Source organism: Bombyx mandarina, chromosome 17 (genome assembly GCF_030267445.1).
Source record: "Bombyx mandarina strain Sakado chromosome 17, ASM3026744v2".
In the NCBI taxonomy this organism is placed as follows: domain Eukaryota; kingdom Metazoa; phylum Arthropoda; class Insecta; order Lepidoptera; family Bombycidae; genus Bombyx; species Bombyx mandarina.
The window spans coordinates 11,618,039-11,631,752 of record NC_143223.1 but is presented as its reverse complement, the minus strand read 5'-3'; the positions used below and the strand labels follow the sequence as shown (position 1 = coordinate 11,631,752).

Sequence of the window (13,714 nt, the reverse complement as noted above, 5' to 3'; positions counted from 1 at the left end):
GTAACTCATTCCATAGACACGACCTACTGGGTTTCTCGTCGGGTCTTCTCAGTGGGTAGCGATTACGATCCGGTAGTAGATTCAGCGAACCACTGCTATTGCTAATATCAGTGTTAGCAATTCGCACAGATTGAGTCCTTGAGTAGTTGGAATAGCCCCTTTGGCTACCAACGATTAGATCGAGAAAAAAAAGTAACTCAACTTTGGGTGCAACTTGAACCACTACCGACATTCCCCTATAATAGTTCAAATCGTTTAAGATGTTCAAGGGCATCCTCCACGTCATTAATAGGTAGGTTAATGTAATTGTTTAATGTATTATATTGTGATTTTTTTTTTCTTACATTATACGTTAGATTAGTTTTCGTTATCGTGTTGTTTTGTCGTAATTGTAAGGAACGTTGTTGTACAAATTCAGCACTATATGTCTTGTTTTGTCGTGCGCACATAACTTATGTTGCAAGCCAGATTTTGTTTCTTTTTATTTGTGTTTTTTATGTATCTTTAGCTTGTGGTGTGTATTGTGAGTCTAATAAAATAAATAAATAAAAATCGGCTGTAGGCACTTTTTATTATTTATCCGGGAGGACGAATCGAAATTGTGGAGTGCGTAATATCTATTGTACAAATAATGTTGCATGTGTTTAGTGTACAAGAGGCTTTATGGTGGAAGTCCTATTTTTTTAATGCCCTTATAGGCAGACGAGAATATGGCCCACCTGAGTGTGGGTGGTTACTGTCGCCAATGGACGTCAGCAATTCCAGGGGGAGAGCCAAGCCGCTGCCTACCGTTAAGTACTCTCCATAAGCTCCGTTTGAAGAAAGACAATGTCATAGGACTCGAGAAACAGCGTGGAGGGGAGCTCATTCCAAAGCCCAATTTTTCAAAGTGGCGGTTTTGGCAACAATCGTGACCTTCATTTAGATTTTTTTTTCATTTTGTCATTACAGTATACGCATATGGCTATGATCCTGGTGTAGCTAACGTGAATGATGGTACCCACACAGCATTAAATGAGCCGTACGTTCTCCTGTCTATACAAAAATAAACCTTATGGCTTCTTAAACAAATTTAACCGCCTTCAGCTCAATCCGGATCTCGTATCGACAATAAAATCAGAAAGTAAGTAGGCACATTAATATCGAATAATGTGGACATATCGGTAACAAGGCTGGCCTTAGAAAATTCCTTATTTATGTTATTCAAATACAAATAATGCTATTTTATCTAGTTTATCGTATTTCATATTAATAATGTGCCATTAACGTCCAAGAGCTAGAAAGCAGTCGTTTAGTTAGTAGTATTAGTTTATAAGTGAAACCGGCCGTGTTCGAAATTCGCTAAATCGGGTTAATCGACCTAGTACCGTCGCCGTAGTAACGATAGTACTATGCAGAGACACGTGCTAAGCGCATATGCATTGCTTATATAATATCGAAAGGCGATATATGTAATATCATGAAATAAATATGTATATATTTAAAAGGGCATAATAATCGATTTTTTACTACAGCCGAGACATCAAAGTATCGTCTCATGATAAACAATGATATTCTTATTGCTAGTGATTTTCTTTAATGTTTATCTCATATTGCTAACCGGTTGTCTTCTGTCTTTTTTGATGATAATTCTCATGTTTAAAAGGTAGAATATGAAGCAATGATTTTGAAATATCGATTTTGAAATAATGATTTAGAAATATCTAAAAGTATAGATGGATCAGATAGTATAAAATTAATTTAAAAATCTTTGTTTATGTTTTACAAGTCGATGAAAAACGCATTTGACGATTATTCACCTAAATGTTTAAAACGAAATTATTGTATTGTTATCACGATCGGGCGATGTACTTCAAATTCAAATCGATAAGCCAATTACAACTAGGTTAGGCTCCAATTCCAAGATCTATTTCTATACTAACAAAGGCGTGTTAATTAACAATAACACGATAGAAACATTTCATTACGCAATCTAATATTTTAGCATAACGGGTATTCGACTGATGACTTATCACCTGAAAACTACGCGCTAGCAAAATATATACATATTTTTGTATCTTGTTCTTTATTGTATCCGCATATGATCAGGATGGTGGAATCTATTTGTCGATCTTGGGCTCTTTTAAATCTTGGAGCATGCCCCACTACTCTTGAAAGAGGAATGTTGTATAGACTTAGATAAGAAAATAAGGTCAGAATACGGCGACTATTGCTAACGATGTCGAATAGGGTTGCCAGACGTCCCATATTTCCCGGTACGTGCCGTATTTTAGGCTTAGTTTAAAATGTCTCGGCGGGACTGACTCTGTCCCGTTTGCGAATCGTACGATTATAATTGTACTGATTTTTATAAATATGTTAAAACCGATAAAAATATGTTAAAACGGACTTGCCCTAGGAGAAATATCCCAAAAAAATAATAAAGAATGTCACTATATAACTTTGTTTTTTATTTGTCCCGGATAAAAAAAAAAATCCCATATTTTTTTGCCCATTTAAGCATTTGCCCGTTATTGGCTGAAAAAATCTGGCAACCCTAATGTCGAATGAAGTGGGCATATTTATAGTCATGATAATTGCTTTTAAAATAGTTCATATAAACCGTACCTACGTACATACGTAGATATAAATTTATTATAAGTCATCAGATCTGCACAGGTTGTTCTCGTAAGTTTAAATGAATACTAACATGAAACGTAATGGAAAGTAAATTTTTAATACTGGTTGGATAAATGTCGAGAACAGTCTAGTGATATATTTAGGTTCTTTTTTTTATGGCTTAGATGGATGAACGAGCTCACAGCCCACCTGGTGTTAAGTGGTTACTGGAGCCCATAGGAGGTCTGTGGGCTCCAGTAACCACATGGACATCTACAACGTGAATGCGCCACCCACCTTGTGATATGAGTTATAAGGTCTAAGAATAGTAGTAGTATAACGGCTGCCCAACCCTTCAAACCGAAACGCATTACTGCTTCACGGCAGAAATAGCCAGGGTGGGGATACCTACCCGCACGGACTCACAAGAGGTCCTACCACCAGTTATTACGCAAATTATAATTTTGCGGGTTTCATTTATAACACGATGTTATTCCTTCACCGTGAAAGTCAATCGTGAACATTTGTTAAGTACGATTTCATTAGAAAAATTGGTACCCGCCTGCGAGATTCGAAGACCGCCGCATCGCTAGATACGAATGCACCGGACGTCTTATCCTTTAGGCCACGACGACTTCAACATGTATACGTACGAAATTTAATTAATTTAAATGTTTACTCACCTCATTGTAAAAGAAATGTATCGTGTGGTTGTTGAGTTTTAAACTTAATGTCTTCAGGAATGATATGTAATATGCCATAACTTCTTCATCGGAAAAATCGAACTTATGCACTATTATAGAATTAACGTGGTTATTGCTTAAGAGATAATCTGAAAAACAAAAGATTGTAAAACTGTAACGAAATTGAAGCTTCTGAAATAATAATATATTGTGAAACTAAAAAGTAGATTTAATTGTGCTTTTAATTTCAAAAACATATATTCGATAAGCTTGATGTAGCTTTCCATCGAGCCAGCAACAGATGATGGAGACAGTTTTTTTTCTACTCAGCTACCAGTAGCCTTCACGGACTGTTCTGGCGGGATAGCTCACAGGTCTCGGCATGAAAAAATCTGCTAACAAGTACCCTAGCAAGAGTCAGTGGGACGCGATACCGATCCGGTGGCAAATTCTGCGAAGCACTACTCTTGCTAGGGCTAGTGTCAGCAAATTCTCTGAGGTTGAGCCCGGGAGCACAACTACCCGTTCACGCGTAGTTAGGCTAATCCCTTAGGCTGTCAGGAAATAGGTATGGAAAAAACTTAAGAAAGAACGCGTGTATTATGTATACATTAATACTTGAAGCAAACATTTTGTACCCCTTTTTACGAAAATTGCACGGACGGAGGAGTATGAAATTTCCCACACTTATAGAATGTGCAGAATATATTTTTTTTTAAATTATGCATAAAAAATTCATAAACTAAATTATGATTAATATATTGTTTGACTTTAATATTATTTGTCTATAGTGCATTCTTGGCGAAATCTGTAATTATAGAAGTAAGTAATAGTCTTGTCGAATTTCGACCACTGGAGGACCACTAGTAAGATTTATTTCAGTAATAGCGTCCCACTATGCTAATGTATTCTATATATATAATCATATAAGTCAGCGTGACTACTTAGACAATTTTAAAGAATATGCACGCACTCTCGAAGTAACAGATGCATACAGTTCATTAAATGAAGTTTCATATAGGAAAATGAATTCATTGTAAATAAAAATGTGAGTAATATATGTATGTCATAGATAACCTTTTTATATGTATTTCATAGTCCGCTTTCTGCTATCGGTTATAAATATATCATTGTGTTGAATTAGTTATTGTACATATTGATTCATATATTTCTAAAAATATATTGAACAGTAATTGTAAAAAAACAGTTGAAAGTGATACAAACTGGTCTTTCCGTAAAATGATACCGATTTTTACTGCACGTATTGGAAAAAATCGAGTTTTTGGTCTGATATAGGTAAATAGAAAGTAGAAAACAATTAATGAAGCATTTTCTTTCAGATGTCCCCTTTTTTATGTACTTCGTCGTCGTCCTAACGTAATGGTGATAGTGTCAGGTAAAATCGGATGAAGCGAGGCGGTTTGTCACTCCGATCCATCCATCATTCAAATCCAGCATGCAGATACCAATGTTTCTAATCAAATACGCGCTTGACTCAAGCTCACGAATGACTTTCACGGTGAAGGAATAACATTGCGTATTAACCCTTTGTGGCCTTAAGAGAATTTAAGACTAATGTAAGTCTGAACTATATGTCCAAAAAACTCTGGACCTTAAAGGGTTAAAATCAAATCAGAAAAACTTATAATTTTTCGTAATTACTATGCCATTTGAAATGTGTGGTGTGTGTGATACCCGAAGTGACAAATTCGATGGCGGCATTCACGTTTTGCTGTGGATGGGCTCCGGTAACCACTTAACACCAAGTGGGTCGTGAGCTCGGTCACTCTTCGAATTAATAGCTTATGTTGTGTAAAGCGGTAATTAGAGCCTGTAGCCTGAGATATAAGATTCAAATGACAAACGTCACTATTGCCATATGATTTGATACGGTCTTAACCGCTGACAACTCGATCAATGCCATATTAAACGCGCAAACTAATAGCAAAAACGATTATTATCATTTAGTTTCCTTATGATTTTGCATTGCCCGAACATAACGCCTAAGTGTGATGTTGACAACAATTAAGTGTGACAAATTTTAAAATAGTTACTTGATAAAGATGCTTATTAGAGTCTATTACTTCTTACATTACAGTTTTTGTGGTCATGAATAATTACTTAAGCCATCAGTGTTTTTTTTCTATGACTTCAAGATCAATTATATATTTTCTAGTTCTATCTTATTTAAATAAAGAATAGAATTCTGAGATTTTATACTTGATTAAACCATTTGACCTTTACTACAAAAACTTGTAAATTATTTTAAAATGTAGAAACAAACAATGAAGAAGACGCAAGATTAATGTGGAATAATAATATTAATTACTAATGTTGAGAATTTATCAATGAAATTCACATAATTATTTATTATATATTTAAATATTTATTTATTTATAATTCTCGAATTCATTCCTCATCATTATCTCAAAATTATGTTGAGAAATAAATGTTACAATAATGTATAGAACTTACACAGTGATGTTTCATTCCTGATGTTCTCAAACAGTATATTCAGGGTTTGCAAAAGCTGCACACATACATATGATGAGCCTCCACACTTCTGTCTCATTATCTTCAAGAAATATGACAACATGTTCTTCTCTAAGAAGAAACTATAAATATAAATAGTTTGTTTTAATCCAACAGATAAGTATGAAACAACAACAACATGTTTAATTAAACATTAGGTAGCAGCTTGGCTCTGCCACTGGCATTGCTGACGTCCATGAGTGATGGTAACCACTCCTCATCAAGTGGGCTGTATGCTAGTCTGCCTACATGAGTCTGCCTTTTTGTTTTTAATCTCTATCTTTTCACTAATTTGAAATAGGAGTTATTGTGCGAGACAGATGCAAATTAACTATTCAAGAACACAATTCGTCTTCTCGCATTGAAACTGTATAATCTCAAAACTTACAAATTTTAAAGGTTTCAAATGTGGTATTTTTTATATTAATCATCTTTGCAACATTTATTTTTTATTTTTTACCAGTTACATCACGTGTCTTTTAAAGTAAGATAAAATTATGTATTAATTTTGTTAATAGTAGTCAAAACATAGAGAAAAAAAACTAAAACTAAACTACGCTCTTTTGACAATCTTTATGAGAAAAATACGGTATGTGATACCAAATGATTCCGCATATTAACTCAAGTTCGAATATTTTTGGAAATTGTACACTTTTAATGCGAAAAGGCGACATGTGCCATCACATATCAAATCAGTACTAGCATCAGTAGAGCTGACAATAACTTAGATAGATTTTATTGGCCTGGATTGTTCACAATCCCTTCCACACACATAAAAAGATAATTTTAAGAAATACAGCTCACTTATTTCACAGGCAATACTAAATATCGAAAAAGATTGCATATCACTTTAGTAACATATTAATTTTTTATTTTACATTCTAGAGACAAACCTGTTAAAAATAATGAGTTCAATTACACAAAGGCAGGTCAAATTCCCAAATATGTATTTAAAGTTGCTAGTAATGTAACCTTTTACAACAATAATTTATCCATTTCTAATATATAATCAGAATATTCCTCATTCATCAATACTTGTAGCCTTAGAGAAATCAAATTCATACTTAAATTAAATTAAATTCCAAGGTTGAAATACAGTCTTGAGTTTTGAATATACTATTAATAATTATGAATATGTGTATTTCAATATTTATATTGCCTTAATAATGAGGTAAGCAGCAAGTAGTAATTAAGTAAGTGATGTTGTGTAGTCATCGATACTTATGGTCATTAATAATAGCAGGGACAGCCGATCTTATGCCAACCACTCATACAGTTTTAAGTAAATATCTACAATAATACCTGTCATTCTATCTACTTCTAATTATAATAATCAAATAATAAATTTCATATCAATTTTACAACATACTCAAGAATGTACATGAGAGGGCTATGACAAAGATATTAACAACGTAAACAATTTATTGTTTACTTACTCAAAAACTGAGCTGTCATTCTGATCGCCCCATATAAGTATCTCCGCTATGCACCTTAGCGATTCCACAAGCGTTCCTCTGTTGCTTTCAGAAACAGTTGTATTTTTGCAAAGTATATTGTGTAAATATTTTAGTCTTTCCAATGAATGGGGGTTCTTGGGACGGCCCCAGCCAGTCCCGAACCAACTTCTGCTCCGGAACATTGCGTTTAGTACAGTCCTTCAATTGTAATTAAATGGTGTTGTTTAACATTATCAAACGTTATGTTCACTCACGACAATTTTGTAGTACTTTCATTTTAAATTTTATTTTTAAAACACACGTCTGTTACAACAATTTATCAAACTGATCATGTAAACTAACAAAGGCTTGCGTTCGAGGTGTATGAACTGACAATCTTGTTATTTTTATTTTATTATTTTTACTTTATTTATATGTATCAGGAGGTAAACTTGTCCGATTTTGACATGACAGTAAAACATGGGCATGTTCTTCCTGAATTTTGACATTAAAATTGACAGTGACATTCATTGACAATAGTCGGCTGTCGGGGCTACTGAGCTATAAAAGATACTTGAAAACGATTTTTTTACTACTAATAAAATCGACTAATTTTCATTTGCAAATTTGTATATTTGTTAAGTTGTAATATATGTATATAATGTTGTAATATAATTGAACAATTTTCAAATTTTATTTCAAGTTTTTTCCTAATTTGACAATTTATAACAGTAGCTAAGAACTAAATGAGAAATATTAATTTTTTTTACCAAATTATCTCGAGTCCAATTTTTTTCAAAGTAATTTAAAATATAATAATGGAAATTAAAAAACAAACTTTCATAACAAGTATTTCGAATGGCGTTAAATTCTACGGCGCAGCGTTGTCAACGCAGCATCAATCGCGTTTGAGTGGCAACCGCGTGGCAGGAGAAGACCTGATCGTTTTGTACCTACTTGGCGACGTACCGTGGAAAGCGAGACGAGGACTGCCGGCATGACTTGGAGTGATGTCAAGGAGCAAGCGCAAGGCACGGTCAAGACAACTTGTAAAGGCCCTATACGAGGGCTGCACTAAAAGTATCGGGAATGGAATATTTCCACTGTTCCTGTCATATTATTAAAATCTTTTTAATTGAAAACTCCTTGGTTTTAAAAATCGAATACCATTTATTTATTTAAAAAAAGATTCTCGGTTTTGTCACGAAGTTTTGTCAAACTTGTTTAGTCGTTGAGAAAATGGGATTGACTCGAGAAAATTCAAGAGCGATGATTTATTATGACTTTCGAAGTGGTTTAACACAAAAACAGTGTGTTGACCGGATGATTTCTGCATTTGGTGATGAAGCCCCATCCAAAACCACAATTTATCGCTGGTTTGCTGAGTTTCAACGTGGACGTGTCAAGCTCAGTGATGATCCCCGTCAAGGTCGTCCAAAACTGCAGTCACCCAAGAAAACGTTGATGCTGTGCGTTAGCTGATTGAGGAAGATCGACATGTGACATACCGCGAAATTCAGGCAACTTTAGACATTGGCATGAGTCAAATACAAATAATCTTGCATGAAAAATTAGGTGTAAAAAAGTTGTTTTCCCGATGGATACCGCATTCGCTCTGTGAAGAGCAAAAAGCGGCTTGCGTTACTTGGTGCGTCAGAACTCTCGAAAGATTCCACGCAGGATCCTCAAATGCTGTATACAACATTGTATCAGGTGACGAATCCTGGATATACGCGTACGAACCCGAAACAAAAAACCAGTCACGAGTTTGGGTGTTCAAAAATGAGTTAAAGCCAACAAAAATTGTTCGTTCACGGAGTGTTGCAAAAGAAATGGTGGCCACGTTTGTCTCCAAAACCGGCCATGTTACGACTATTCCTCTTGAGGGACAAAGAACGGTTAATGCAGAATGGTATGCTAGCATTTGTTTGCCACAGGTCGGTTCTGAACTCCGTAAAGAGAACTGTAACCGCCGCATCATCCTCCATCACGACAATGCGAGTTCTCACACCGCGCACAGAACAAAAGAGTTTCAGAGCAAGAAAACATAGAATTATTAGACTATCCGCCGTATAGCCCCGACCTAAGCCCTAATGATTTCTATACTTTCCTTAAAATAAAGAATAAATTGCGTGGACAGAGATTTTCATCACCTCAAGAAGCTGTGGACGCCTACAAAACGGCCATTTTGGAGACTCCAACCTCCGAATGGAATGGTTGCTTCAATGATTGGTTTCATCGTATGGAAAAATGTGTCAAATTTCGCGGAGAATACTTCGAAAAGCAATAAATACATTTTTAAATAGTAATGTTGTGTCACTTCGTTAATTCCCGAAATTTTCAGTGCCGCCTATGTATAGCAGCAAGGTACCCTAGGACTACAACAATAATAACAACAACAAGTATTTCGAAATGATGATATAACTTATTTCATAGACCGAGCTCGTAATGTAGGGTTTTTGGAGTTTCTGGCATGTTGCGTAGTGAATTACTATTTGTGACGAATTTAAATTGTTTATTACTGCGTAATTAATTTGTTTTCAGTTAAGATTTGTGAAATTTATACAGTAATGCTTCAAAATTGTCAATTATCAATTCGAATGTTAAAACAGTTGCCTAAAACAATGTAATTGAGACCTCGACCTTATGACTATACAAGGTAGCGGCATTCACGTTGTGATTCCTATGAGTTTCGGTACCTATCTACTTATGACCAATTGGGCACTGAGGGCGTTCTCCCTAATAACACTTACTTGTTAGGTGCAATGCAGTGACCCGTCTGTAGTGGCAGACGGCGTCGATATCACCAAAACGCGCCATTGCCTGAAATGGTGAACCCTGTAAGGGAGTTCACGTGGAAGACTACACGATTCGGTGTTCTCCGTTAATTAAATAAAAATAAAAACTGGTTCTTATGTTAATCAATTAAAACTCATTAGCGTGATGATAAAATTAATTTATTATAAATTCTATCAACTACAGCATAAAAATTGAGTATCAAAAACATAACACTCTTAAAATATTTAGACATGTTTCCTTATACCTAAATAGTACATAGGTACATTAGTATGTTATTAATAAAATTAAAAATACTATTGTAATAATAATTGTGACAATATTTGACTAAGTTAAATAACAGTTTAATTAATACACAATCGACTTAATTTCATAAATAATAAAATGTACTGGCAGTTAATAGGCAGTATGATATGTTAGTTTAAATAAATAATACAATATAATAAAATTCATTTTATCTAATGAGCGACGTATTAAAAAAACCTAAATTAATCAAGATAAAGATCATAAATACCTTTTATAAATGTACATATTTATTTTACCTGGCAAACGTAGGCAAACGAGCATACAGCCCGCATATTGAAAAAATAAGTAGAAGACGTATAAAAACAGTTTATTATTATAGTGTTAATTATGTTGTTTTTTCTAATAATGCAGTACGGCCATAGTCGCTCATAGAGGCCAGCAACTCTATGCCGCCGCGTACTGAAGTACAAAAATATCAATGATTTAGCTAAGCTAGTTGAAATGATTTTCATTTGCTATAGATATACTTACATCACTACTTCCCTAGTACATTTCAATAAAAAATAAGAATAACTAGTGTCATCTTGAACAATTACTTAGCAGGCAAAACATAACTAAACATATTGCAAATTCAATTACAGTTATTACAATATTGTTTTAATAATATGTAGAAGATTACTATGTGCTTTTTCTCTTGAAAATGGAAGGCAATTGGTACAAACTAGTTTATAATTAAATGTTAGCTTTATTATCTAGTGGACGTCTGTTAAATATTAATATTTTTAAAACTAGATTACAAATCTATGTATGTACTTGAATTATATTTAATTTCCATGTTGTTAGAATTATACCGATTTATTTGAAATAAAAGTTAGCATAAAATAATAAGTAAATCTAAAATAAATATTAAAATAATTTTAACGTTAACGTTACTAAACTTGACTGAAATTTCTTAGCTGAAATTTCTATACTGAAATACTTTATTTACAGATAGGCATTTGCTCACATTAAAATACGTAGATCTTTTGTGTATAATGCTTGTCTTGGATATTTTAAAACACAAAATAAATGGAGAATTATTGAATAAAACCGTAACATGAACTCTCGTGAAGGTAATTAAAATAGCAAGAACGTATATTAAAATAAAGATTTTTAGGCCACATTTTAAATAGCTTATTTGTTCAGTGAGAATCACTTTACAATTTTGCGTTTCGATAATATTTAATAATGAACACGTTTTAAGTACTTCGACTTTTACAAGATATGCAAGTCGCAAACGCGTACAAAAACATCAGGCTGTTATTATCGACTCGTCAGCTATGTGTGTAATTGCTTTAAACGTTTTAAAATAAGGCACATTGATTTAAACGTGCTTTATGACCTCACAATGATTTCTGGGAAAGTTTCGTAATCTCCTGACTTTCTTTCCAAGCTTTCTATTTCGTTTTAATTAGGCAATACGATCCCTTTTTGTTATAACCTATGTGAGCTCGATACGAGCCATCCGAGTCCTAACCTTACCCTAGCCACTTTACGTCTAAGGGTAGAAGTTTTGCAATGCATCCGAATAAATTGAATTGTAAGTGTCTCGAAGAACATAAACACTATCGCCAGGTTTACCATTGAAGACAAACTGACCCTTGAGATTAGTGACTTTAGAGTTAGTTGGAGGGCTGGGTTTGGGTTTCGGTTTTGGTTGGTAAGACGGATTGTAGTTTGGCCGTGATGGCATCATAGGCTGAGGTCCATAACCGTATGGATCAACTGACATCTGAGGAACTTGTGGATAAGTCGGAGCACCACTCCATTGGTAAACCCCTGTCGGTTTTCCGTTGGAAACAAAATCTATTGGCAAATTGATGAATGGATCCGCAACTTGAGGCGGCATACCTTGGGGCATCATAGGAGACATGGGTGGACCTAGAGTAGGTGGCTGCGATACGTAACCCAAACCGGGCACAAACATATACGGAGTTGGAGGTAATCTAATGTAGAATATAGGCGAGTTATCGTATTGCAGTGAGTTGATATTATCGTTTGGGAATGTGTCTCCGTTTCCATTTTTCTTCTTGTTTTGTTGTCTACGTCTAGTTGGGATAGTCCTGGACAAATCCTCTTCTTCGTAATTGCCGTCGTTCGCGCTGAAATTGATGTCGTCGTCGTCATCAGAATAGTCGAAGCTGGACGTCAAGTACGAAGGATAGTAGCCGAAGAGATTGAGGGCCTTGTTCTTTCTAAAATTTGAAGGTTTCTGTGTCGTGGTGCTGCTGGATTCATTTGATTCTTCTAGAGGCTTCGCATCTTGGGTGGCTTCTTCCGGTGTCGCGGAAGCTGCCCGTGTCCGTCTCGAACTGGGCGCTGCGAGGACTTCGAATACGACGTTCAATAGCAAAAGTGCTACGAATGCGGTTCTAGGATACGCCATTTTTCTTTTCTGCAAATAAGAAAATAATGGACTTAGTGATATTTGTGTAATCATCAAGGAAAGAGTATGTAGGGATACACTTTTGATACGAATTTTGGATTTGTTTTAAGCATGTTAAAATCCTAAGTTACTTTACGAATACGTTCAGAGGTTACTAAAGAAAGAACGCCCTATAATAAAACAATGACGTCATTATTCATGTGTACCAAACGAATTTCGTACAAATACAGTAGAAGCTCCTTGTTCACGTTTTTTCCCACTATTCGCGGATTAAAAAAATGCGACCCAATTTCTGTTCGCGGCTAAAAATTTCTTCATTCGCGGATATATTCTGTACATCGGTACATACACATTGATAAAAAGGATTCCAATTTGTAGGCATCCAACCGAATAAAAACCCTTTGTAAACGCACTTTTCCCTATTCACATTTCTGTATTCTCGGCTAATTTATGGAACTTAAACCCCGAAGTCTTAATATGATCAATTATTAATTTAATTAATTATACTATATAATCGATCAACTACTCAATTATTTGTATGTATTAGAAAAATGTCAATTAAGCTCAAGAGTTTTAATAGAATCAATTAGCTTTACACACGTAGCCTTACAGCCTTACAGAAATAAGGCTTAACTTTATAGCGGGTCATGCAACATAAAATGCTCGGATGAAAATAGCAGCTACAATATACCTATGTATATTTGCGTGGTTGACTCTCGATGTGTTAAAAATAATATCCGAGGAATTATTTACGTTTAAAAAGCACCTTGCTTCGTCAATTATGTAATTTTCCTGCAAATAACACATTTGCACGTTCTGTCCGTGCGTTTTAGCATCCATCAACCTTTAAGGCGGATGCAGATGGTGGCTGGAACTGAACTTGAGTTATTACCTCCCCTCTCTTAAAGTATTTAACAACATTATATTAGAGGAAACTCATAATGTTAAGTTTCCTTATCCTTAACGATGTTAGAAATTTATTGCGGCCATGGCTTTTT

The 13,714-nt window shown here is 34.7% G+C and overlaps 3 protein-coding genes across 6 annotated transcripts in view; 1 reads left to right on the top strand and 2 right to left on the bottom strand.

Moving 5' to 3' along the window:
• ema (C-type lectin domain containing ema) overlaps positions 1–7,744 on the bottom strand; it is a 29,314-nt gene extending 21,570 nt beyond the window's left edge. For 2 of the 3 annotated variants that reach the window (XR_016324432.1, XM_028171216.2), the window contains exons 1-3: positions 7,250–7,744; positions 5,757–5,896; positions 3,282–3,430 (exon numbers count right to left, since the gene is read on the bottom strand). Coding sequence is in view for 2 of the 3 variants with exons in the window: in XM_028171216.2 (XP_028027017.2) it covers positions 3,282–3,430; positions 5,757–5,896; positions 7,250–7,452 (492 nt within the window). In the remaining variant the exon portion in view is untranslated. The remainder of the gene's footprint in view (positions 1–3,281; positions 3,431–5,756; positions 5,897–7,249) is intronic. The other variant, XM_089734130.1, reaches the window with a different exon arrangement.
• LOC114240653 (soluble calcium-activated nucleotidase 1) overlaps positions 1–13,714 on the top strand; it is a 441,880-nt gene that overhangs the window by 291,733 nt on the left and 136,433 nt on the right. The gene's annotated exons all lie outside the window — the stretch shown is intronic.
• The window catches only part of LOC114240706 (uncharacterized), a 59,029-nt gene continuing 55,503 nt past the window's right edge, over positions 10,189–13,714 (bottom strand). For both annotated transcript variants that reach the window (XM_028171359.2, XM_089734141.1), the window contains exon 3: positions 10,189–12,725. In XM_028171359.2, coding sequence (XP_028027160.2) covers positions 11,829–12,716 — 888 coding nt within the window. In that variant the 5' untranslated portion in view covers positions 12,717–12,725 and the 3' untranslated portion in view covers positions 10,189–11,828. The remainder of the gene's footprint in view (positions 12,726–13,714) is intronic.